This window comes from Rhopalosiphum maidis, chromosome 2, assembly GCF_003676215.2.
Source record: "Rhopalosiphum maidis isolate BTI-1 chromosome 2, ASM367621v3, whole genome shotgun sequence".
NCBI lineage: Eukaryota > Metazoa > Arthropoda > Insecta > Hemiptera > Aphididae > Rhopalosiphum > Rhopalosiphum maidis.
In genome coordinates this window covers 27,666,747-27,693,736 of record NC_040878.1, presented here as the reverse complement: position 1 = coordinate 27,693,736, position 26,990 = coordinate 27,666,747, and the positions used below count along the sequence as shown (strand labels likewise).

Genomic DNA, 26,990 nt, shown 5'->3' with positions numbered 1-26,990 from the left:
CTGTCCCTGCACAGTGTTTAATAGGCATAACATTATAATACTCAGGTAATACTACTGAAATTAACATATGTTTTAGATGCAACTGTTCTTAAATCATATACTTTTTATTCTTCTATTCATGTGCATCGGTTGCGTGAATAACATATTATTATTGACAACATAAATATATGATGTTAAAAAACCGACCAAAAGTTTGTATTTTTCTTCAACGTACCTAGTTGTGTACTGTTCTTAATTCTTACCATAGATAAATCTAATCTTACCATATTGATAAAAAAACATCACTATATTTCATTATATTCATCATAATCGATCTCTCATCAAAAAATTAAAAAGAAATTTGTGAACTGATAATTCTTGTATAATTTAATGTGCAAAACATGATGGACTACCATAAATACATTATTGACTTTAGTTACTGTATGTGTTATACACTATATATATATATTATATATACTACACAAAATACTCTATACTAATGTAAGCTGATAAAAGAATAACCTTGTATACAGAGTGTTTCATCGTGCTTATAATACTCGTCAAGTAAATATAGCCATGGTTCGCCTATACTATAATTATTACATTATATTTACCAGTCTACCCGTGGCTCACTTCTTCCGGAAATTTCAAAACTTTCCCAACCGTATTAAAATATAATTGTTTAATAGAAACTATATAATATACATGTAGTAATTCAATTTTTAATATATTCATATAAATTAGCTTTAGCGAGTATTTATTTAATACTTATGAATCGCGATATCGTATAAACATATAAAAGAATATTTTTTTGTTCAAAAATGTATAATCTAAAAAATATCATTAATTAAATATTTAAATATTGATGGTGTGTTTGTAAAAGAAAAAAAGTTGAATTGCTACTTTTCAGGAAACGAAAAACATCTGATTTCTGTAAAAGGGTTTTTTTGTATTTCATATACAATTATTATTACAATAGGAGAAAAAAAATTCTAAAAGTAAATATTTTTATAACTGAAACTCCCGTAGAAAATTACAAATTACAATATTGCATAAGTAGTCGAAAGACGGCCAAATCGAATTATATTCCCTTTTACTCGTGCACTGCGCACCACCTGTATTTATTTATTTTAAAAACCACGGACTGTTGCCCAGAGTTAAGTGAACATAACATTTGAAAGTACAAGTAACAATTATTTTACAGTTTCATGATTCAATATAGTTACTATGATATATATATATATATATGTATATATGTATAATATAATAAATGTTTATAGATTAATATTTAACAGTGTATTAAAGTATATTAAAACGCATCTAAAAGGATGAATCCTCGTTGGAAATCCGCATAAACCTAACAAGGAGATCGAGGGGTTGGTACGTAAATTGTGTATTATGTTATAGTGCTGTATCGACACAATAGTTTTCCAAAAACATCGAATACTGTGCAGCGGGAAAAAGTCAAAGACATTTATACCGAAACTGTGTGCGACACGCGCGCCGAATACGATATATATATAGGTGATGTACGGTAAACACACACGCGCGCTCGTCTCTTGTCGCACGTTTGTATACAAATACATTATAAGCGCCTCCTGTACGCAATAGTGCAACCGGTCGCCGTGGTGGGAGCGACGTTCACTTTCCATTTCGAGCGACGGACCGCTGCAGGTAGAGGTAGGTATATATCTCGTCTGCGACGGCGGCGGCGGGACCCACGCCCAACCGAATAATAATATCACTTTATATATTATATAGGCACTGTTGTTAACGATTTCTCTCGGCGCGGCGACTGTGCTCGTACGTACACAGACGGTTCAGTACGATTTCAGCAGCGCGCCGAACATGATGCGCACCGACTCAGTCGCGCCGTCGCGATTATCGTCACACATCGGACTGGTGGCCCGCAGCCCGGAGGGCCACGCCGCCAAGACGATGCAGATCAAGGGACACGAGGACCAGTGGGTGGACATACAGGCGCACACGTTTCGGAACTGGGTGAATGAGCACGTGCCGGCCGCCGACCGGGTGTCGAACCTCGCGGAAGACCTGCGGGACGGCCGAGTCCTCTGCGAACTGGTCGAGAGCCTCCAGCAGCGCAAGGCGTTCGCGTGGAATCACAACCCCGGCAACCGGCACCAGATGTTGGAAAACGTGTCCAAGGCCCTGACGGCGATCGCGGACGACGGCGTCAAGCTGGTCAACATAGGTACGTATATATATATATATAATGATTATATACTTCCACCCTTGGCCAGCTTTACACATTTGTTTTATGCACCAGTATAATATGTGTACGGGTACACCAATAATTGTTATCGGAGGCCTTTGAAATCGGTTCCGGATGAGCCTTTTATCGGATTGCTCGCGACTGTGCAGATGGTCGGAAATACTTCGTGATTAACTTTTAACTTGTGGGCGTGATGTATATTCGATTTTAGTCGTCGCGACATGTTTTAAATTTTATGCACGATATCATATGGGTACTGTTGACCTCTAACCGTTAACTATTTCTATATAATAATATACAGCTATAAATGCTTGATTTACATCAGTACTTATAAATAGGTATAGTTAATTATTATCGGAGCCTTTGGAGTCGGTTCTGTGTGAGCTTTTTTTTATCAGATTGCGTGGCTGTGCAGGATACAGGTGGTTGGAAAAACCTCGCGATTTACTTTTAACTGGTGGGTGTGTGTATTAAATTTTAGTCACCGCGATATGTATTGTACATAGTACATACTTTCGATCATAATATAGGTGTGCGCTGCAGGTGGTGCATTCCATTCTCAATCTAAAACCTGAAATCCCTATCTAACAACCCGCTTAAAATTGATAATTTTTGTTTAAAAAAAAACAAAACAAAAATAAGCAATAATGTTTGCTTTTAATATAGATTCGTTAATTTTTAGATTTTTTTTTATTAAACAAGACAACTGTTTTTCTCTCAAATCAATTTGCGGTTAGACGATTTTCTCAAATCAAAATTTAATTTTTTGGATTCTTGTCGGGAGGAAATAATTAGTTGTAAATTTCGTAAATCATATATTAACCCATTATAAAATCTATTTCTCTTCGTGATAAGACGTAGGCCGCAAGTGGTGGTATTTGCATATCGTACACCACGTTCATCGTGTGTTACGCTCTTACGTCTATATATATGCCTTCGATTAGACTTTAATATAGTATTGAATGCGGTCTTTCTAATACAAATATCCGGAGTTAACATCTTCAATTGCACTTAACTGGTTATTTTCGTATTGGATTATGATTTTTTTGTTTTTGACGTCGAACAGGTGTTGGGTAGTATCGCCAAATAGGGAGTGTTATACAAAACACTGAGCGAAGTATGCAATAGTTAATCATGTGGGTGTATTGACCTCACATGCTATAACACTAGAATTGCCATGCTTCTATAATAATATGATCGGATAATTTTTCATTTATAAAATATGAATGATATTACAATATCGGTCACAATTATAGGTATACCTACTATAATATAGGCGGAGCATATCTCCATTATTTTTTTTACAAGCACGCATGTTTGCATCAAGCAAGAGGATAATACTGTAGAGGCACCTTGAAATATATGTTTTAAATATTGGGTTATTTAGGCATACCTCATTTTTAATTTATAACTGTATAGTCGTATCATCGTTTGAAGTAAAAAAAAATGTAGGAACTTACTATAATTCATCTTAGTTATTTTTCTTGTTTTATGGTCTAATAATTTTTTTTTCTTTAGGAAACGAAGACATTGTTAATGGGAATCTGAAATTAATTTTAGGACTTATTTGGTCATTGATTGTTCGATATCAAATCGGGCGCTCGAAATTTCCACCTAAAAAGCTCATGTTAGCTTGGCTCAAGGTATATAAGTTGTGTACGCGTAATGCGTATAATTACACCTATTAATGTTTAATTAAAAATAAATTAATATTATCATGAAAATTGTAAAATTATTATCATTATTATTAATCTATTGGTTACGTATGAATAGTCTGTACTACCAGAATGCCGCGTGAACAATTTCACCACAGATTGGAATTCCGGAATATGTCTTTCGTCCTTGTTGGATTACTGTGAACCGGGATTGTTTCCACATTGGAAAAATTTAGATGCCAATGATAGCGTGAACAACTGTCGCCGTGCTATGGAATTGGCCCGAGATCGTTTCAACATTCCCATGGTGTTAGAGCCCGAATATTTAGCTTCACCTTATCTAGATGAACTATCGGGCATGACGTATCTGTCCTATTTTATGAAAGAAAAGAGTCCTGGTACTAAAGCTACATTGAACTGGGTGAATAGTCAACTAAAAACTCATACGGTGTCTAATTTCACGGTAAGTGTATTTCGTTCTTTCGAAAACAAACTTGCAAATTCATTGGTTTGTATATATTTTAGACTGACTGGAAAGACGGTATTGTATTGTGTGAATTGACAAAATCTCTTGGTGTCCCGGCCAAGTACCAAAAATATGACGACCCGGAGGTTTGGGAGTCCAACTTAAACGCTGGTATGTACCGTGGTGTATAAAAGTTTAATCTGTGAAGCACTTATTTGTATTTTCTACTATAATATTGTATTCTATACTAAAATTAGTATAATCATACATAGGAATGAATGCTGGCAAAAAGTTAGGCGTTGAACCGCTGTTGAAAGCCAAAGATGTGTCTAGCCTAAATGCTTCACATTTAGGCATGATGTCTTATGTATCTAATTTCCAATGGGTAAAGCCGCGCACTCGACCATCGCATACTGTGCGCGCCCATAGTGACACTCACACTACCAGAGTATATAAACCAGTAGGTTAATTAAATAAAAACAATATTAACTTGTTGATTATCAGTAAATGTAAATCAGAATTAACGTAATAATAAATCCACGGCATTTTTTTTTAGACTAGTTTTAAAGTGTCATTTTTGGATTCAGAAGTAGACCCAAGCGATGTCACGGTGGAAATAATTGGACCGGAACTCAATACTATACCGTGTAATTTGAATTTAAAATCCAATGGTGGCACATGCACGTTCGTGCCACTCATAATTGGAATGTATAAAGTATGCATTTGTTTTCCCTCAGCTGCATGTATATTGTATATTATACATATACGTATAGTCGACACGGTTCGTGGTTTTAATTTTTAATGTTTGTGTTTATCGCATAGGTTACAATTTTCAATGGCGACGATGTGATCCAAGGGTGCCCAATGTTTATACGAGCTATGCCTGAAGTGTCCGAAATCAAACACTCGGGTATGGAACCATGTGCAGTTGGATCTATTGTCGAAGTTCAGGTGAGTTTCTGTGTACAACTGCAAAAGTGAAAAGTATGTATGTAAAGTATAACGACTTATTTGTTTGGTTTTTGTTTTTAGATAAATTGTAACGGCGCTAAAGCTCAAAATATTCAAGTTTTAGCCATGAGTCCGGACGGTCGAGAATTAGAATGTCCGGTAAATGAATCGGGAGATGCATACCGGACGACGTTCCAACCCGACGAACCGGGAGAATGGACCATTGCTGTAAAACACCGTGGACAGTTAATTCAGGGTAGTCCATATACGTGTTTTGTATTCGACCCAAACGGCATAAAGGTAAAACAAACGAAAGAGACGTCGAAAGGCCCCGGACTAAATAATTTAATTTCACTGTTTTATGGTTTAGTTGCTTGGCTTGGATAGACCAGCTATTGCGGGAAGTATAGTCAATTGGACTTTAGATGCTAGAGGAACGGGTGGTCTAGGAAAAATAGAGATTGATATTGTTCACGATAAACAGTCGCTTCCGCATACGATTGACCATTTAGGAAATTCTATTTATAACGTTTCTCTACACACTAGAAGACCTGGAAAATATAAAATTTATGTTTATTTTAACGGGGCAACTGTTAAAGGCAAGTATATATGATCGAAATAGTAATACAAAATAACTTAATTTAAAACTGTTCTTAACAATTAAGTAATTATTTAATCATTTAAAATTTACTCTAAAATGTTCTCAATAAATTTAATTTCATATTACCACTTCCCTTTAACTATTTAACTATTTTAATGTCTGTTCTCAATACTATGTATACACTAAAATAAATTATGCATCTATTTCTATTCATATTTATTATTTGTATTTTGCATATTGTCTGACAATATCAATCTGTGAAAGAGTACATTTCTCACAGTTAAAATTTAAACGTTACAAATTATAATTAACTTATAACTACTCGTATTATATAAAAAATACTTTTAAATATATTAAGAATGTATTATATAGGTAATAGAAGTAGGTATCTATACCTATCCATTTTTCGTATTTTATTGAAATTTTAAAATAGTAAAATAAAATAATAACTTTTTTCTCTTGACCTTGGAAAGTTAATTAAAATAAAGAATGACAATGCATTAAAAAAAAATCTGTTGTACATAATGATTATTATCACTATTATTGAACCAAACTATATGTATTTAATAATAATTCTATTATATTTGTTAAAGTTTTTTTAGAAATGTTTGTAATTTATAAACATCTTTATAATACCAATATCAATAAGCTAAATATATTAAAATCTATATGCAATATTATTGTTTATTTATTTATAAATTTATAATTTATTGTAGGAAGTCCATTTCCTCTTAGAGTGGGTACAAAAGAAGACATCAAGCGACATAGAAGCATGAGTACGTTTTATTTTTGAATCAAATTAAAAAATCTATTATCTATATATGTATCTATCTTATATTATTTATGATGCAAAACTGCAAAAGTATTGAATAATTTGCTATACCACCTATGTTGGTCATATAATTTTATATAATACATTGTAGATGAACTACTATGTAGTAATTGATAACTATGGTTATCACTACTTAAAATAACATATTTTTTTTTTAGCACCTACAAAATTAGTCAATGGAAACAGCTCTTCTGCTTTCAGTAAGATTTTAGAATTTTATATTTGTAATATTTAGGTTGTAAATTATATTTTAATATTTTTAGATGACTTTACTTCTTCTAATGAGTACAATAAAATTGGCCTTCTTAGACCTATTTCACCTCTACAGTCGCCAAAATTCACTTCTTCTCCTATTAGTCATCTGCATAGTAATGTGTATAAAGTATGTTTCATTTTTAATAATAATATATCAACGTATTTTTTGATATATTTTTATATTTATTTAATAGTCAACCAACCATTCGGAATCTGGGTTTCATAGTATCTCATCACCATTACATTTAAATATTCCTAGTTCCCTATCTCCAAATCATAGTTATGTATCACCAAAAAGTGCTTTATCTCCATCAAAATCAAAAAATAATGGTAAGAATAGCTTTTGTTATTATTTATTTCTAACAATGATTTTATTTTTATACGAGTATATCTATTATTTTTTTATAGATTTAGTTTTTGGAGAAAATATGCAACTCATGCCCATAAATAGGTATTCAACGATTTACATAAATTCTGACGAAGTACTTGCCAATATTAATGTCACAGTGATTGGTAGGTTAATTTCATGGTAACAAAAATATTTAGTTCATTTTTTACATGAAATATTTGAATTGCTACAGGTCCATCAAATAAGACGATTCCTGTGAGAATGTCTAGGAACATTGCGCAAGGTCACGTTTTGGCACAGTTTACAGCTGAACAAATTGGAGAACATTCAATTGATGTAAAAATTAATGGTACTAAAGTTGCTGGTTCTCCATTCCGGTAAATTTAAAGTAGATTTAAGAATATCTATAAAACATTTATGTTAATGAAAAATTGTTTAATGTTGTATAATATATAATCAAAATTATTACAATGATAATAATGTTATTATTTTTATTGTAATTTATGTTTAAAATACAATACCTATAAAATATAATTTTATCCTTATTTATATAAAAAATTTAACATTGTTTATCTAAACATTATTTTCTCAGGAGTCATGCATATGATGTGTATGCCATTAAAGTTGGCCATATACCAAATGGAGTGGTGGGTGAACCAGTAGAATTTGAAAGTAATTATAATTATAGTTGAATTGAATTAAAAATAAAAAAATTTTAAAATGTTTTCTAACATTTTTAAATTTTACTATCTAGTTGATGGATCAGGAGCTGGGTCTGGTAATTTGGAAATTCTTGTAAATGGAGGACATGTCACTAGCTTCGTTCGAAATTTGGGCAATCAAAAATTTTTAGCGTCATTTGTTCCACATAAAGCACTTATTCATTTAGTTGATATGAAATTTAACAATGAACAAGTACCAGGTAATATATTTTAATGTATTCATTATTGTTAAAAATATCGAGAAAGAAGGTTCCCACAATTAAGTTAACAAGATTAAATGAGGCGAATAGAGACTAAAATTATAATAATACAGTTTAGAATGTCTATTAAATTATACTGAATATATCGCATACCTAGGTACTTTAATGTGTTTGAGAGCAAAATATATTATTACTATATAGTCATTAGTTAGTATTTATATAAGTATAATTAACTATGTATCTAGTTAATTATAAAATAATAAAATGAAGTCATGATAATTTGTAGGTATTAAGTTAAGTATAGATACTTGAGTATTTCAGTACCTACTTGTATACTTACCTTAGTTATTAATATAATATAGGTGCAAAAATATAAAAAATATACATTATATTTGCATGCAATTGTTTTAATATAGTGTATGGACTATACTAAATAATAACTAGGTATCTACATTTTTATGAATTATCTCGTATCATGTTCCTTCATAGATTTGAATATTATCATTATTTACTAGACTATTTTTTAATACCTAATTAGTTATAATTTAAAAATTGATAGATTTTGTATACAATGTTAGTGCTTTATTTCACATAAAATTCACATTGTTTTACCAATATTACGTCATTACAACAGTCTTTTATTATATATAATTATATTATATACAGTCATTTGCTATACTCATACAGATGTTATCTACCAAATATAGGTAGCTATTGACTAATAACGCTAGGTACTGTAAATAATTAAATTATTGAGATAAATTCTGATAGCTACCTATATAAAAAAACTTACTAATTAATTTAGCTAATTATATTATTATTTATTGTAAAATTCGACACAGTTATAACATTTTGTTAATAAGTTTTAGCCAATGTCAAATATAAACTAATAACTAATATTCTAAAGTAAATTGCAAGAATATATAAGCTAAAAAAGTTTTAACGTAATTTATGATTTACGTTCATTGGTAAAACTATGACCAAATTTGTTTATGTATTCGATGATTCATCGTAGTTTAAAAATTAAAAATTAAACACTCAACTCCCACATGTTTATTATGTGTTTTAATTCATGTGTTGAGTACATCTGTATTTTTTTACTTAAAGTAAATAATACATATATTATATATATATACACTACACGTATGTCGTACTACTATTATAAATCAAAAGTTTCAAATGTATAAATATAGGTACAAAAACCTACGTTTAGAATAATAAAAAAAAAAAACTATAAATGTAAAATGTAAGTAAACTATTGGAAATTAAAGACGTAATCTGGAAATATTTTAATATTAGCGGGCAGTGACATGCCTTAGTGGCTTAGATCTTTAAATGGTGGGTGGAGGGACTAAACATAGTAAATACAAATCAGGCACGGTAAATCATTTTTTCATTATAAATGATTATAATAATATTATATATAAATGTTATTTGGTAGCAAGTGCTTTATGTTATAGTAATTATTTTTATTTTTATCTTTTACATATAGACATAATCATTTTATTATTTGGTTCAATAATTTAATTGAATTTTTGTGGGTTATTTTTGGAATATCGCTTGATTAAATAAAAAAAATATAATAATTACAGGCTGATATTTTAATAATCATTATTTAACAACAATTACAATTTTTGAAAATATTGTCCTCCATAAATGATGAAAATTACATAATTTAGTATTTTTTTTTCCAATAGAGACTTACTTGGTTACTTATATTTTTATTTTCTATAAACAGATAATGGCGAAATGTTACATAAAATGTTGTTTATTATAATATCATCAAATATGATTAGTTTCTAAACACATAAATCATTTTGGTAATAGTAAGTGTTCTTCGATAAAAGAATGATTGTATAATGTGTATATCAATCCAAAGGCCTATGTTTCCGAGGGTCTTGTTTTTTTTTCCTATAAATAAAATAATAATTAGCTATAATATATAAAATACGGCGCTTATATATTTTTTTAAATATAATTTCAGTATATTTTAAACTAAAACATATAAAGTTATCTTTATACATAATACAATTTATTACTTATACCTACCTATACCGGCTATCATTATTTATTATACCACATAACATTATTTTTTTCATTCATATACAGTAGATTCCGCTTAATGTGGGCACCGGTTAATATGGGCATCCGCTTAATATGGTCAAAATGGTCTGGTCCCAACATAAATGTATATTAACAAGGTTAAAAAAAGCCGCGTATTATGGGCACTCGATTCGGCTTATGTGGGCAATTTTTATTTTATCATAGTGTTAGAATATACACATATGTATTTAAAAATGACTAATTTAATCAGGTTTCGTCATATCTATGAGATTGTATTTATCGAAAGTAATAAAAAGCACTAGGTACCATTTAAATCTTAAAATCTTTTTCTGCATATTGTACCAAAAATGGCATAAATTAGTTTTTTGTAATTTCTATTGTTGAAAATAAAGTTACAACATTACTACATATACGGCCAGTTACATCTACCTAGCAGTAAAATTTTGAACTTCAGATGAAAAATAAACGACTGAAAATATTATTGTTGTGCAAAGTTAAAAACTACCCACTTTATGTTACAACAATAACAATTTTATACTAATGATATTACCGATCTTTGGTAAAAAAAATCTATCTTGTAGTACTTTTTGTCCAGAATATTTTAAAAATAAGTATAGATTTTTAAGTATAATACTTATTGAAATATTCAAATATATAACGTAATTATGTGCCAAAAATTAAAATCAACTTTTAAGGGTAGTTTCACTTGAATAATTTTTAAATATTTTTCCTATCCTCCTGGTGTTTTTTACAATAAGTACATTTTTATCGGGAAAAATAAAAATGCATGCAGAAAAGGATTTTGTTGACTTTTTTTGATATTATAATTTTTTTTTTTTAACCAATTTCGGTTTTTATGGGCAACCGTTTAATGTGGGCAAACAGAGTTGGTCTCAACATGTCTACATTAAGCGGAATCCACTGTATTATAATGTATCTACCTATATAAAGTATAGGTAATATTGGTATGTTTCATGTTTTCAATGTTTAAATTAATTTCACCTGTAAATGTTAGGATTTGGGAAAATAAATATTGGAACTAATTTCATCTCAGTGCAGTAGAAATGTAGAATATTATATTTATATACATAGTATTTGTAACTATATGTTTATATTGTGTAACGTAATTGTTATTTATCTTATATTCTAATACTTCATCTGCTAAATTCAATTGATGGACTTTTGACAATTGGTATTTGATAATGTTGATATCATACAAAAAACAAACTATAAGCTAAATGTAAACTAAAATATTAGTTTTATTTTTATTTAGTTTTATGTTACAATCAGTGCCGTAGCAACTAGCAGCTAAATATTGCACCCAGGGCGAAACTTCAAAATACGCCTTTATATATCTTAATTTATAAACAATATTAGAGCCATGTTTTTGGAATCTATTAATAAATATTAACATAGTATAAACTATAATTATAATCTATACTATACTGCATTACTGCCCTCACTCGTCTTAATTAGCTACACTTATACGAAAAAAAAAACACATTAAAATTGAAAAAATAAAATGTTCGTTAAGATATTTAGATATTGATATAGGTATAAAGGTATAAATTATAGCATTTATACTTTATAGGCCAATTATCTTTTATAATATACAGTATTTAATATAATGGATATTAATAAATCAAATCATTAATCTATGTATTTCCTATTTAAATCATTACAAAATTATTATTGACATTTGACGTTACCAATAACAAGATAAAAATAAGTTTCATGCACAAATTAATTGCATTTAAAAACGCCATGTTTTAAAATTTAAAATTTATAATTATATTTACTTTTCGGAATAGCAACGTTCCATTAAAAATTATGTGAAGTCGTATATGCATAATATAATATATGGAATTTTCGGAATCGTATATGTATATCAATGGCTATTAAATTCAACACGATTCCGCAAATTTTAGGAATCGTTCTCACCGGAATTATTTGTATTTTTTTTATATAATCGAAAGAGAGTCTAAAGTCCCCTTAGCCCCCCTCCCACTCATGGGTACCCCACTGTTGATGTATTATAATATTCACTTATTGTTATTATAACCTTGAAAATCCATTTATTCTTTAAGATAATCTAGACTAAAATACTGAGATTTTTGTCGCTGCAGTTTATCATAAGATTCAATAAATGTTCTATATATCTTCAAAACGTAATACTATCTATTAACGAAAAGATTTTTAGTGATTGAAAATTTGACTTTTTAAATGAGCCCCGAATTTTTAAAATTGATGGTAAGCATGCAAATTGGATTTAAAAATTGTTTTTAATTATAAGTGGACATACTATCAAATACTTTGTTTATTAATTTCAATAAATAATTTACAAAATGTTTTAGTTAAGTAAATTCTTTTCTATATAGGGTAAAGAAAGGTATATCCGTGGTATATTTAATTTCGTGATATTTCTTTTAGATGATAACTATTATGATTTGACACTATTTAGATGTTTATCGATAAATAGGTATATTCGGTATAAACGCTAAAAAAATATCACTAACTCACCTTTCATTTTCTTATATAATTTTTTTCGAAATTAGAAGTATTAGTTATTTTAAATGATTTTTTTATATATATATTACTATAATTTTTAAAAATAAATTTTTACCGGACTTTTATTTGTGCTTTTATTACGATGGACTTTTTTTACCGGACTTTTAGTGTCTAGACTGTGATAGTCTGATACTGTAGAAAAGGCACCCTTTTAATATAATATAGGTATATACAGTACAGACTAATATATCAAATGTATCCATCTATATATTATACTAATAATGGCTAAGCCCCCGTCCCGCCCAAAAAAAATCCCACCGTAATCCTAAAATGGTTTGAATTTAAAATAATATATAATTAGAAAAATAAATGTAAATTATAATAGCCCTTCCAATTTTAAAACCTAAATTGCATCTATGATGAGTACTTTATTTACTTATAAGATAACATATCCTCTCGCAGTAAAAATTCTTGAACATACAATTTATAAAGGCGTTATTAGAGGCATCTGATGCATGACAAATTTAATATAATAGTAATTATGTGGTTTGTGCGGATGCGAGAAGTCAATTTAAATAAAATTAATTGTTTTTAAGATTTATTAAAATTATTTTCATATAAAAGTTTAGATTTGATTTTTTTTTGTTTTTAAAGGATTAACATCGAAATTCAACACTTCCTCTCCTAAATAGAAGATTTTATACTCATTAAAATACTGGACATCGCAATGCTGTATAAGCGCATAGGAATTAAAAGCACTGTGCCTAAATATATTTCAATTTTTTAAAAAATCTTGGGGGGTCCGGACCCCTGGACCTTCCTCCAGCTACGGCTTTGCCTAGGGCCTACGATTGTATTAATCCGGGCCTGGGGCGATACCTCTGCCGTTAACAAAAAATTCTTTATTAATATTATGGTAATTTATAGTTCAATAGTTCTTGCCTTTTCGGTATTTACTATATATACGATACATTTCATAGATTCATAAATTCTCTTCATATAAACTACAGCATAGGAGTAACTCGCCTACCGGAAACCAGCTACTACTTTATATTATACTCGTATTAGACAATGCGTATCGATACGTTCGTGTTATTATATTAATCTGATTTGGACAGCGACTTATTCAACTGTGTAGTACTGTATTGAGATTACTGAGATATACAATTTTTCATTCGCGGAATAGCGTGACAGTACCTATATGTTCGATGAACGGAAAAAAATTTAGTTTTTAATGGTTCATAATCGACATCAAAAATTGAATTATCGATGTAGGCATGGAAAAAGATTATTCATTGAATATACAATTAAAAATTCATGTTCACGATTCAATATGTTTTTCCAAAAGAGGAATGGTTTTATTATTTTTATCGTAAAATTACTTTTGTATTTATTGTTTCACAATAAATTATATCCGTACCATGGCTGGCGACTACTTGGTCATATCCATTCAAATTATTGTTAAAATAATGTAATAGGTGTTATGATTATGAATATAACTTTTGTGTTGTATAAATAGCTAAAGAACGCATAGTTTATCTTCGATTTATCGGGTTGCTTACAGATTTTTAAGATTGGCTTAAACGTTAAATGAACTACCTATTAACTAATAACAGTAATAACTAATAACACTAATAAGTAACGTCCACTTGGATGATAATAAAATATATGATCGGTCATTAAGCAGAAATAAGTGCAAGTTGAATTTCCGACTCTATGATTATAAATTTTAATTCCATTTACGATTCACAGTATGGCGTTATTCGTGTTATAATAACAATGTTATATGGTCGACATATTTTAAATTCTTGGAGGGAAATTCGACGCCGAGAGACATTCCAGTTGGCGCGCCTGTGTCTTTGGAATTTTTCTCAACCATCGATAGTAGTGTATTGCACACCCACAAGGATCGCCGATTTACAGAATACATTAATAGATACTACCCACCTGCACACAATTTTTTTTATATGAATTAAATGCGTAACGCATATGTTAGGTATTTACACCCAAATGGGTGTTAGCATTATTATTAAACGATAATCGTAATTAATAACACGGATGACGTGCAATGAGTACATTGAAATTGTTTTGTACATTTAAAAAAATATAATCTTCCAGCCATTCGAATGGCGCGCTCAGAAATTGGTAAACACAAATATCGTGACAACGAAGATATCGATATTTTTATCATGTACACGTCAAACAGGTAGATGCAACAGGTCGGTGGTTTATTAATCGTGATTAGTAGTTGAGTCGTGTGCGTTTGGTTCGTTTTGTATTTTTTATTTTTTTTCTAGGTTTTTTTCGTTATTTTAATTTTTTATAGTAGTTTGTGTTTTTGGTTTAAATATTAGTAAAATGTATTTTAATTCGCGTTATTACATATTGTCTCGATATATTGCTCAAAGTGAAATGAAGAAGGATTACTCGCTAAAGTTTATATAAAAGTAATGTTTATTTGTTTTTACTGACAGTCGGGTATTTGATAAAATAGGTAATATTCATTGATGTATATTTCAAACGATATGAATAATTAATACTATAAATACTGTAAGATATTCACAAGTTGGTATTCAGTTATTAGTTTGTTCATTAAAATATTTATTTTATAATTGTTTTTACTCTGTTTTTGGCATACACAATATACAACTTTTTTTGTAGATCCTTAAAATGGTACAACTAATTACCTATTTCATATTTGGTTATTTGAATTTAAACTATTCAACAAGGATTTAATTATACTTCTTCCTAAAATATTATATTTTATTTAGGTGCTTAATATTTTTAATTATAATTATCAGTAATACAAAATTAAATGTATTATTTTATAAATATATTATTACATTTTTTAGTTTTAAATGTATTTAATAATTATAGGAAATACTTATACATTTTAATATGCATAGTGTATTAATGGTTTACTTATGATAGATACCTATATAAACATTATAAACTGATATAATAGAAATCTTTACTTGCATAATAGCCAAAAACTACTTTCTAAAATTTAATAATTTGACTAAAAATATTAAAAAACTGGAATGTCCCATACTAGGTAATATTATTAGCATAATGTATGAATTTTGTTTAAATTAGATGTATTACAAAAAAACAAATGATATCTTTTATATACCTATTTAGCATTTTTAGACATATTTTATAAGGTATTGCAGGTATCAATCAGTTAACTCACTTGTAAAATAATAGCCTACACTAAAATTGTATATTGAAGTATGTTTAGGCTATAAAATGATAAAATCTACTAGATTCACTAAAATAAAATAAAAATAGCTATTACAATTGTGTTTATTAATCCTATACAATTTATTAGAATAAAATTGTGCATAAAATTTAAATTTAAATTTTAATATATTTTTATTAATTTATCAACATTTCATGTTTAGGTAGTAAGAATTTATATATTTTTAAATTGTAGGTACCTATAACTTAATTTCAATGTTTATAAGTATTTCATTACATAATTGTTTTTATAAAAATTGTGCCTTGTTCCTATTTACTACTTTGTTAATATTCATACTGTTTAGTATTTAGTTAATTAATATCATATTTAAATATGAAATATATTATTAAATTATATAAATGCTTACCGCATTTAATTTGGAAGTTTAAAAATAAAATAGATATATTTTTATTCAACTGTTTTAATGTTATACATTTCTGACCCAACTATTAGAAAATTCTTAAGGTGTTCATGATTTGTAATGTGAATTATCAATTCATATACACACCCACATGTTTTTTTGTATAAGATATGTTGCAATAATGGTTTTGAATTATTCATTTTCAAATTGAAATGTTGCCATTATATACCGTGTGCTCATTTATATTGCTTGATTCTATTATAGAAAATATATATATCTTATGTTTTTTTAACAGTAAGGTTTGAAAATTTAGACATTTTTCACCAAGTGGGGTAAACCCATTATATTTAATTACTTGTTAAAAAAAAGCGGAAAAAAGTATTAAGTATAATTAATCAAAATAATTTTATTTATTAATCATATATACATTTATAAGAAAAAGTAAAAGTAGTGTATATATATACATACATTACCTACTTTTTTCCTTTCATATTTAAAAGCATATTCATTATTAAATATACAGTATTAAGTAAATTCTGTTAATTTGAAATGTTATTCGTTATTATTGATTTTGCATATAAATTTACAATATATTTTAACCATGCTATAAAAAGCTTTAAAAATATGTTTTAAATTATAAAACGTATTGTAAAATTAATAATTTAAAGATTCTAAGAGCTTGTGAATTTACTGTAATATATATTAATTATTTTAATTTATCTTATAATTAAGAATTAGTTTATTTTCTTTTTAAATATTATAAAATAATGTATTGTATTTTGTATGTAACTTAATGCCTCAGTTACTTAAATAATTTACGAGGCTTTAATAGGTTTAATTATGCATAGCTAGTATTCATACAGAAAAAAATAATTTCTCTTATTATTTATAAGTATCTAATTTATTTATTTATTTATTTATAGGGAGTCCCTGGGAAGTTACAATCATGAGTGGAGGATCATATAGTCCAAAATTAAGCGTCCTTGGTGATGCTGTAAAATTAGTACCTGTTGATTCAGTAGCAATATTTCAAATAAGTGCTATTGGTTATCATCGAGAAGATATACAAGTTAATGTATTAAGTAAGTTAGTTTTGTTGAATACCTACCTATTTTGTCTTTAATTATATCAATATTTATTATACACAATACTTCAGGTATATTTAAAAATTAAAATATGATTTACATATTTTTAGGTCCGACAAAACGTAATATACAAGCTAAAATTATAAATGAAGGAGGAAATGGAATATTTAGAATAGAATTTATTGTGGTTGAAGTGGGAACTCATTTAGTTGATGTTAATGTAGCTGGCCATAAACTTGGAACCGGTACATTATTAGCTAAAGGATACAATTCAGCTCTGATTAGAGTAACTGATGTTTCCGATGCTGTTGTCGGCCAACCTTGTCAATTCAGAGGTTAGTTTATGAGAATATAATTATTATTTATTTTTGTACTTTAACACATTATAACAATATTTAAAAATATTTAAACTTACTAACTATGCTTCTTCGTGTTATCTCCAAGACAAAATTCTTCCTACTCATAAGTACCCTACTGCATTATTACTAATGCAATATTATACTCTACGTTCTATCATCATAAAAATAATTGTACGCAAAACGCATATTAACTGATTGTGAGATTATAAGATGGAAAACATTTTTTGAGCTATGATTTAATTTTTAATTTTAATGTTTATACTGATTAAATATGAGATTTATATACACTTTGTAATTGTAGTTAATAATAAAAATGTATCTATATGTCAGATAATGTTTAGTTTTCTTTCACTTTTTTTTTACTAGATATACATTTTATATCAATTAATAGCATAAATCCTACTGTTTTGACACTATTATATGCCCAATAGTGTATTATTTTATTTGTTTTACTTTGAAATCTTTCAGTATGGATTATTTAACATATTTTTTTTTAATAATTAATATCAACCAACATTTTTATTAATTTTTTTTATTATAGTTGATGCTAGTGATGCCGGTGAAGGCCAATTGGAAATATCAATTAATGAAGGAGAAGTACCAAATCATGTGACTGTAGTTGGGGGTGGAAGATGCTTAGTATCTTTTACACCTGAACATGTTAAACCTCACATGATTGATATAAAGTTTAATAGTGAAACTGTTATAGGTAAAAATAAATTTGAATGATTATAAAATGTAATAATGATTTAGTATAATATGAAATTTTAATATTCAATTATTATTGATTTAAAGGGTGTCCATTTGTGTGTTCAGTATCTGACACAAGTCGTGTATCTGTTAATTTATCTCGTTTGGAGTTGATACCTGTTAACCAAGTAGCAAAATTTCATATGATGGTTGATAATTCAGCTTCAGCTGAATTGTCTGTGTCTGTAACTGGTAAATATTATTTATTTTATTATTTTGTTCAGTATTTTTGTAACTATTTTTTTTTTTATTTTAGGACCTACCACTGAACTTCCAGTTAAAGTCACAGGAAATGTAAATGTAGGTTTTACTGCCGAATTTACACCACTCCAAGTAGGAGCCCATTCAATATCAGTTGAATACAATGGACATGCTGTTAATGGTACTCCTTATGTAGCTAAAGCTTATGACTCGAGTAAAGTTTTAGTTGGACATGTGCCTAAGGGTCATGTTGGAAATACATTCCAATTCACTGGTATAATTAAAACATTTTTTACTTTAAATATTATATACTGTATTATGGTTAATATTCAATATCATTATTTTGTGTAGTTGATGCTAGTGAAGCAGGTGAAGGCAATTTAGAAATTACTATATCAGCTAGAGGAGCAAATATTCCCACTCAAGTACATCCTCAAGGCAATGCTAAATTTGCTGTTAGTTTTCTACCACTTCAACCTACTGATCATGTCATTACTATTCATTTTAATAAGGAACCAGTCCCAGGTTAGATACTTTTTAAAATTTGTAATAAAATTGTGCAAAATTGTTTATTTTAAATTAATAATTATGTTTGTTTTAGGGTCTCCTTTTATTGCTCATGTTGAGGGAGATTTACCGCTAGTTAGTGGTACTTCACTAACTAGCGCTCCTGTCTCAACTACTTCTCATTTCACTATGAGCAATGTATCCGGATCATTGGATGACATTGAAGTTAATGTTGAGGGTAAGTTATTAATTCAATAATATTCATTTTTCATTCTATATATTTGCCTCAGCACGACTGTATGGAATTTCAATTAAAGCTTGTCTACAAGTATGTGTGTCTATATTTTTACAGGTGGGCGATATCAAAAATCTCGATTATACTGATACTTCTCTCTTTTATTAATAACAACATTTTAAAAATTTTCAGTCAGCTATTAACGCTTATATTTTAATTTGGTGGTAGACCTTCAAATGTAGTATGTAATTGTAATATACTGAAATAAAACTAATTTATTAAAAAATATACATATATACATATTTAATCTAGAAATATTAAATAGCTATTAGTTTATAACGATAAACAAAAAAAAACAAAGTATTGTTATATACTAGTACTGTTAAAAGGTTTATCTTTTGCACACATCTTTATTATTACATTTAAATATTTATTTACATACTAAATTTTATAAATTTTATTTTATTGTCTACTTAATTTTAAGTAATTATGATCAATAAATGAGGATAAATCAAAAATTTTTTTATTTTTTGCCCAATGAAATTCTATTAGAATTCTTTTTGAATAATTTCATATTTTTGTTTATGTTTTTAAAACTAGTTACATTAAAGTTGTGAGGTCTAGACTTTAATAATACATTTTGATTTTATTTCCACAAATTCATTTTGAATAAATTATGGTATGGTCAATAAAGATGTTTTCATGAGATAATTTAACTTACATTAATATCTATGTTACATTTTGTTAACACATTTACACATTAACGTAATTTTAAAAGATTTAATAAAATATTTTAAAAGCTTATGTATTTTAATTTTAATTTTTGAATAGTATTTGTTGAGTTAAAAATTTTATATTACATGCTATATATTTTGTAGAGCTTGTAAGTTGATTTATATACAGTCTTTCATTTAATTGTGCATATCTACTTATTTATTTGATAATATTTTATCAAATTTTACTAATTAAATATAGTTTAATCTTTACATTTTTTGAAATACTATCTTTTTCTTTTAGTATATTTCTTTTCTGCATTTTTTTTCATTTTAGTAATTCTTGTTATAATTTCTACATATTTTATTTTAATAATATTAAATCTAATTTAATTGATTTCTAATGTAGTAAATTAGAAAAATATTATATAATGCAATAAAATATTACAAAAGCATAAAAAATTATAAAAAAAAAAACAAAACAAAAAAATTTTGAATATAAAAAAATTTTCATATTTTTTTTAATATTTTAATAAAATATAGGTACTTAACATTGTACAATTTTTGATTTGGTGTTTTATGCATGTTAATCATTAAATAATTGTATTTTGTTACTTTTTTATGCTATATTTTATTTAAAGTTTTTAGTTTATTAATTGAAGTATTATTTTTTACTTTTAAGTTTTAAACATTTTATTTAATGCTTATGCGCTTTTTTTATTCAAATAATTATACTAACACTAATGAAGGATTATATAGGTCCTAACGGGTCGGCAGTTCCCGCCCAAGTAAAAGAATCTGGTTCACAATCATATAAAATTGAGTTCTGCCCTAAAATTGTTGGCGAACATAAGATTGCAGTTAGTTATCTACGAACTCCAGTTGCTGGATCTCCATTTAGTTGCAAAGTGTATGATATCAAAGCTATTAAAGTAAAATCTGTACCTAAGGGCACTGTTGGACAACAAGTTACTTTTATTGGTAAGTATATATGATTTTATAATTTACATAAGCTGTAAATTTATTTACTTGGTAAATTTTAGTTGAAACCAGTCAAGCTGGTCCAGGCAATTTAGAAGTTACAGTAAATGGTGGCAGAGTGCCAACTTCTGCTCAAGCTCAAGGGCCACATACATATGCGATATCATTTACGCCTCGTCAACCAACTGTTCATACTGTACATTTACGTTTTAATAATCATGATGTACCAGGTAAAGTAATGGTTAAAAATGAAATAGTTTGTCATAAACCTAAATATCCCAAATTTTTTAATTATAAAATTATTTGTTGTATGATGTAACTATTGAAAGAAAAGCTTAAATTCAATTGAAAAATATCTTATAAATTTATTTTTATTGTATTTTATTCTAAACGTATTATATTTTATGTTATGATTTAATAAATTAAAACAATTCTTGTTTTAGGTTCACCATTTACTTGTTCAGTTTCTGAAGCTGCTAGAGTGGTTGTCTGGTCGGCTACTGAAGATAAAGTTGCTGTCGGTAAAATAGCATCATTTGCTGTTCAATGTGAAAGTAGTCCTCAAGTACAAGTTCTTGCACCTCTTAGACATTCTTTACCTGTTACTGTTATACCTGCTACTCAACCATCAACTCACAATGTTCAATTTACTCCTGTTGATGTTGGTAAGCCTATATTATGTTTTCTTATACTCAATGTCTTCTTTTTTTTTGAATTTATATATAATATGATATATTTTTCCTTTAAATAGGTGATCATAGTGTTGAAGTCAAAGTAGACGGTATACACGTCGAAGGCAGTCCATTTTTAGTTAAAGCATATGATTCTTCTAAAGTTCGTGTTACAGATATTAACACAGGGTTTGTGGGAAAACCCGTCAATTTCAATAGTGAGAATATACTTCTTTTTTTTTATAAGATCAAAGAGTTAATATTTTTGTTATTTTAGTTAATGCTAGTGAAGCTGGTGCCGGTAATTTAGAAATTATAGTGTCAGTAAATGGAGTTAACGTTCCAAATTATGTTCAATCTGAAGGAAATGCTAAGTTCCGTGTTAATTTTAAACCCCGAGATGCTGCTCCCCATAGTCTGAGTGTACGCTTCAATGGTGAACCTATTCCAGGTAATATAAAATGTGTTTAATATATCATATAATATTAAAAATAATAATCGATCATTAATTATTTATTATACAGGATCTCCATTAACTTGCAGAGTATTGGATATTGATCAAGTCGCAGTAACCGGAAATGGTGTTCGATATTGTGCTATAAAAAAGACAGCAGAAATTAAAATAGAAAGTCCTGATATATCTAGTGATACAAATTTTAAAGTCAATGTATTTTCACCATCTGGACAATTGATTGATGTTAAAACAAGCATCATGGCCAATGCCATTGGGGCATATTATACACCAAATGAAATTGGTAATCTTTAATGTCAACATATTATATGGACCAAAAAAACATTTTATAAAATAATAGTTTATAATTAATCCAAACATTTCTAGGAAGACATATGATAGAAGTTTTCATAGAAGATCAGCCAGTTGATGGTAGCCCATTTGCTTGTCATGCGTATAATATAAACAATATAAAAGTTACAGGACTTGATAATGCTAAAGTAAGTTTCTTACAGACAATATGATAACATAATATATTTTATTTATATTATATGTATTCATGAAATATTTTTACAAAGGCTAGTAAACCAGTTACCTTCAGTGTAGATGCTACAGAAGCTGGAGAAGGCACATTGGAATTGGTGGTTAGCAGTCAAAAAGGTACAGTTAAAGCAGAAGTAGTCGCTTGTTCAAGAGGATTATACGATGTAACATTTGTCCCTCATAATGCAATACCACATTTTGTTAATATAACATTTAATGATGAAATTGTACCAGGTAAAATTAAAATTAATATTTGTATGTTAGGCTTGAGCCTAGCTAACAATTTTGAGAATGTAACCACTGAATGGCTTTTTAAATTTTAATTTAAAGGAAGTCCATACAGCTGTGACGTTATTGATTTAAATGGAGTTAAGAAAGGGGTATCTGGTTCATCAATAACTGCGTTCGGTGAAGGACTGCAACGAGTAAAACTTGGTTATCCAGCTCGTTTTGACATAAATCCGCATATTGCTGATCATGGATCTATTAGTGTCATTGTAAAAGGTTTGTGTTTCTGTATTGAAAAATGACCCATTTTTAACAAATTTTTTCTATTATTATATTATTGTAATGTTAATGTTTTTTTGAAATTAGATCCTGATAATAAGACTATACCTGTTAATTTACACAAACACGATAGTGGGTTATATCGGGTAACATATCGACCATCTATTGTTGGTGTTCATATGGTTACAATTACACATAGAAATCAGCCAATTACCAAACATCCTTGGAAAGTTCAAGTCATAGATTCTGAGTTAGTCGTTGTTAGTGGACTCAATGAGGCTATTTGTAATAAACCTACATCATTTAAAGGTAAGAAAAAAAAATAGCAATTTACTGAATTATAATGTATTTCTTACATTATATAGTTGATACAAGGAATGCTGGTAAAGGGGAATTATCAGTGGCAATTAAAGCAGCTGGCCGTGATGTCAAACTAAAATCTTCAGATGTAGAGTCTAATGGTATCTATCAAGTAGCATATCAGCCTATAATACCTGTACCTCATTATGTTCATGTAAAATACAACAATTTTAATGTACATGGATCACCATTTATGGTGAATGTGCGAGAACAAAATCCATCTACATCATCTGAACTTCGAGTTGTTGGTCTGGGACTTTACCAAGGTATTTCTAACAAAATGTCAACTTTTATAATTGACAGTGCTGGTAAATCCAGTCATGAATTTGATGTTGTTATTACCGGAATGCAACATAGTGCTGTACCAGCCCAATGTTATCAACACAAAAATGGTATGAACCTGATTGTTGAATTTACACCTCCTAAAGTTGGTGAGTTTTCATTTTTTTCTTAATTTCTATTATTTATTAAAACTTAATGATACCTTTTTATCATTTATTTAGGACAGTATAATATTGATGTCACACACTTTGGTAAGCATTTAAAAGGATCACCATTTACCAGTTATGTATACAATGCTAGTAAAGTTAAAATTGACAGTCTTCCAGAGAAGAATAGTGCAGTTGTTCACAAACCAATGTCATTTAAATGTCAGTATACAATAATAGACATTCTTCTGAAGTATAATTTGATTAACCGTGTTTGCAATTTTCAGTATTACGGAAGAATGCTGGGTTGGCTGATTTTACAGTTACTTGTCTTGGTCCAGATAATGAGGACGTTCCAGTAGGTTTAAAATCATTCAATGAAGATATTGATGTTGTTCAAATAAACCCCACAGTACCAGGAGATTATATTTTTAACATCTGTTATGGCAAAGATCATATAACTGAAAGCCCATTAAAAGTGCATGTCGCTGATCCAGGAATACCTCGTGCTTGGGGTTCTGGTCTTGTTAAAGCTCTTAAAGACGTTTCAACAAAATTTTACATCTCGGCATTGGGAACATCTTATCATGCCGTTCCTGTTGTTAGTATACGTAATGGATCTGAAATAATACCTGTGACAATTAATCAATCTTCAAATGGTCATGAAGGAGATTATGAAGTTTTATTTATTCCAAACCATATTGGTTTTTGTGATATAAATATTGTTTGGAATGGAAGACATGTTGGTGAATCACCATATAAGTGTATGGTTGTTGATTTGACCAAAGTGCTGACAATAGGTGAATTAAATTTAAATAGCCGTATTATACTTGGAGTTAATGCTCCTACAACATTGACATTCGATACTTCAGTAGCTGGCCCTGGTAAACATTACACATCTTGTTAAATTGTTGTATGATAGAAATTATAATTTTTATTATTAATATCATAGGAGAATTAGATGGTCATTTAGAAAGTCAAGGAGGAACAATTGTTCCAATAATGATAGATCATTCTGGTGATAATGTCAAATGTGTATTAACACCGCATATATCTGGCCCACATGCCCTGTACTTGAACTATGCTGGACTACCATTGCCAGGTTCGCCTTATCCTGCTTTAGTAGAAAGTGGAGCTGCTGGTGTAAGAGTAATACTATCTGGAAGTGGATTGTCAACGGCTACTTGTGGTCAACAAGCAGAATTCATAATTGATGGATCACAAGCAGGGCCTGGTATGTTAATACCATTATTTTGATTTTTATGTGTTTTTTCAGTTTTTATCATAAATTTATTATTTTATTAAAGGTAATCCTATAGTTACCTTAGCAGGCTCTAGACATGAAATACCAGTAAATGTTGAAAAAACAGGTGACAATGTGTACAGTGCTATTTATACTCCTGTAAGTCCAGGCGCTTATTTATTAAATGTGCTTTGGGGTCACAGGTAAATAATTAGATCTATTTTCTTTTAATTGTTTTTTTTTTATAACCTTTAATAATATATATCCTCATTCCAGGCAAGTTAAAGGCTGTCCTTTAAAGTTAAATGTAACTGGTGTATGTGATGCTAGTAAAGTTCTATGCACTGGAGATGGTCTAGGTATTGGTACAGTTGGAAAAGATATTAGAAGTTTTATTGATACGCGAAGAGCCGGTCCAGGTATAAAATATAAGATATTCCATATTTTCATGATCATTATTTATGTAAACCATTGATTAATCAATCCGTGATTATTTCAGGGGAGTTAAGTGCTCATTGCATTGGACCCCATAAAGTTGCTTACTGTGAACTCTATGACCATGGAGATGGTACTTTTACATTAAATGTGAAACCACAAGAATCAGGCAGACATACACTAACTGTTAAATATGCCGGTTAGCATAGTAAATAATTTCTTTAAAAATTATTTTAGAGGAATTTATTTATTAGAAATATACATCATAATTAGCACAATTTTTGCAAATTGTTTTTTTTTTTTTTATATACCAAAAATTTAGGTGAAGATGTACCTGGAAGTCCTTTTACTGTCCGAGTTAGCGGTGCACCAGATGCTAGTAAAGTTCGAGTGTATGGACCTGGCATTGAACATGGTGTGTTAGCAATTTTCCAAAGTAGATTTATATGTGATACTCGTGGAGCTGGCGCTGGTCAGTTAACTGTCAGGGTTAGAGGACCCAAAGGTAAAGGCCAAAATACTTTATCGCATTTCTTAAATTTATAACTTTGCAATGCAATATTGTTGGTTATTACTGTATTATTTAATATAATTATTATACATTTGTATATTTCAGGAGCATTCCGTGTAGAAATGCAGCGTGAAAACCAAAAAGACAGAACTATATTATGTAAGTTTGATCCAACAGAACCTGGCGATTATAGAGTTGAAGTAAAATGGGCTGGGGAGCATGTTCCTGGATCTCCATTCATGGTCATGATATTTGACACACAAGAAGAACTTAACCGTTTTTTACAGGTAAATTGTGGTAATATGTTTTGTCTTATATAATATGTAACTATTAATTTTATTTATAATTTTTTCTCTTTTATTTATGATTTTAGGGTAATCATTCACCAGCAGGTTCTGATCTATATAGTAGTGTTAATTACTCGTCAAGTTATGCTCATATCACACCTTAAAAACTTTGTTACTAGGTGAATAATATATATAGATTTTTTTTTTGTTAAACAATTTTATTACATTAAAAATAATTGTTTTTAACTAGGATTATTGGTAAACAAATCCGTCCAACTGACTATTGATTTTTTTTTAAATTTATAT

The 26,990-nt window shown here is 28.6% G+C and overlaps 1 protein-coding gene across 5 annotated transcripts; it reads left to right on the top strand.

The window, feature by feature from the left end:
• Window positions 1-1,827: 1,827 nt before the first annotated feature.
• Window positions 1,828-26,990, top strand: LOC113555156 (filamin-A). 5 transcript variants are annotated; one of them, XM_026959503.1, is made up of 44 exons: window positions 1,828-2,191; window positions 3,731-3,855; window positions 3,986-4,330; window positions 4,393-4,504; window positions 4,606-4,793; window positions 4,890-5,048; window positions 5,156-5,284; window positions 5,366-5,584; window positions 5,655-5,883; window positions 6,602-6,661; window positions 6,876-6,917; window positions 6,981-7,099; window positions 7,167-7,302; window positions 7,381-7,485; window positions 7,554-7,698; window positions 7,914-7,993; window positions 8,076-8,243; window positions 17,341-17,499; window positions 17,613-17,837; window positions 18,403-18,570; window positions 18,657-18,803; window positions 18,868-19,086; window positions 19,164-19,337; window positions 19,414-19,557; window positions 21,027-21,248; window positions 21,311-21,478; window positions 21,692-21,913; window positions 22,000-22,137; window positions 22,197-22,370; window positions 22,444-22,674; window positions 22,758-22,870; window positions 22,949-23,147; window positions 23,244-23,417; window positions 23,508-23,729; window positions 23,786-24,211; window positions 24,284-24,430; window positions 24,496-25,092; window positions 25,161-25,442; window positions 25,516-25,654; window positions 25,728-25,870; window positions 25,951-26,085; window positions 26,209-26,391; window positions 26,503-26,684; window positions 26,771-26,990. In XM_026959503.1, the coding sequence occupies exons 1-44, from the start codon at window positions 1,828-1,830 to the stop codon at window positions 26,846-26,848; spliced, it is 8,136 nt and encodes a 2,711-aa protein (XP_026815304.1). In that variant the 3' UTR covers window positions 26,849-26,990. The 5 variants fall into 5 exon arrangements, with proteins under 5 accessions (XP_026815304.1, XP_026815308.1, XP_026815307.1 ...); XM_026959506.1 differs by lacking the exons at window positions 1,828-2,191; window positions 3,731-3,855; window positions 3,986-4,330; ... (12 more) ...; window positions 7,914-7,993; window positions 8,076-8,243 and adding an exon at window positions 15,019-15,034 and having other exon boundaries at window positions 26,771-26,989; XM_026959504.1 differs by lacking the exons at window positions 1,828-2,191; window positions 3,731-3,855; window positions 3,986-4,330; ... (12 more) ...; window positions 7,914-7,993; window positions 8,076-8,243 and adding an exon at window positions 15,061-15,262 and having other exon boundaries at window positions 26,771-26,989.

Excerpts from the sequence above, each read along its gene's own strand:
- LOC113555156 (XM_026959503.1), top strand. The coding sequence starts at position 1,828 with ATGATGCGCACCGACTCAGTCGCGCCGTCGCGATTATCGTCACACATC. Across the intron at positions 5,049-5,155 it reads TCATAATTGGAATGTATAAA|GTTACAATTTTCAATGGCGA; the intron begins GTATGCATTTGT and ends TTTATCGCATAG. Across the intron at positions 17,838-18,402 it reads CCAACCTTGTCAATTCAGAG|TTGATGCTAGTGATGCCGGT; the intron begins GTTAGTTTATGA and ends TTTTTATTATAG.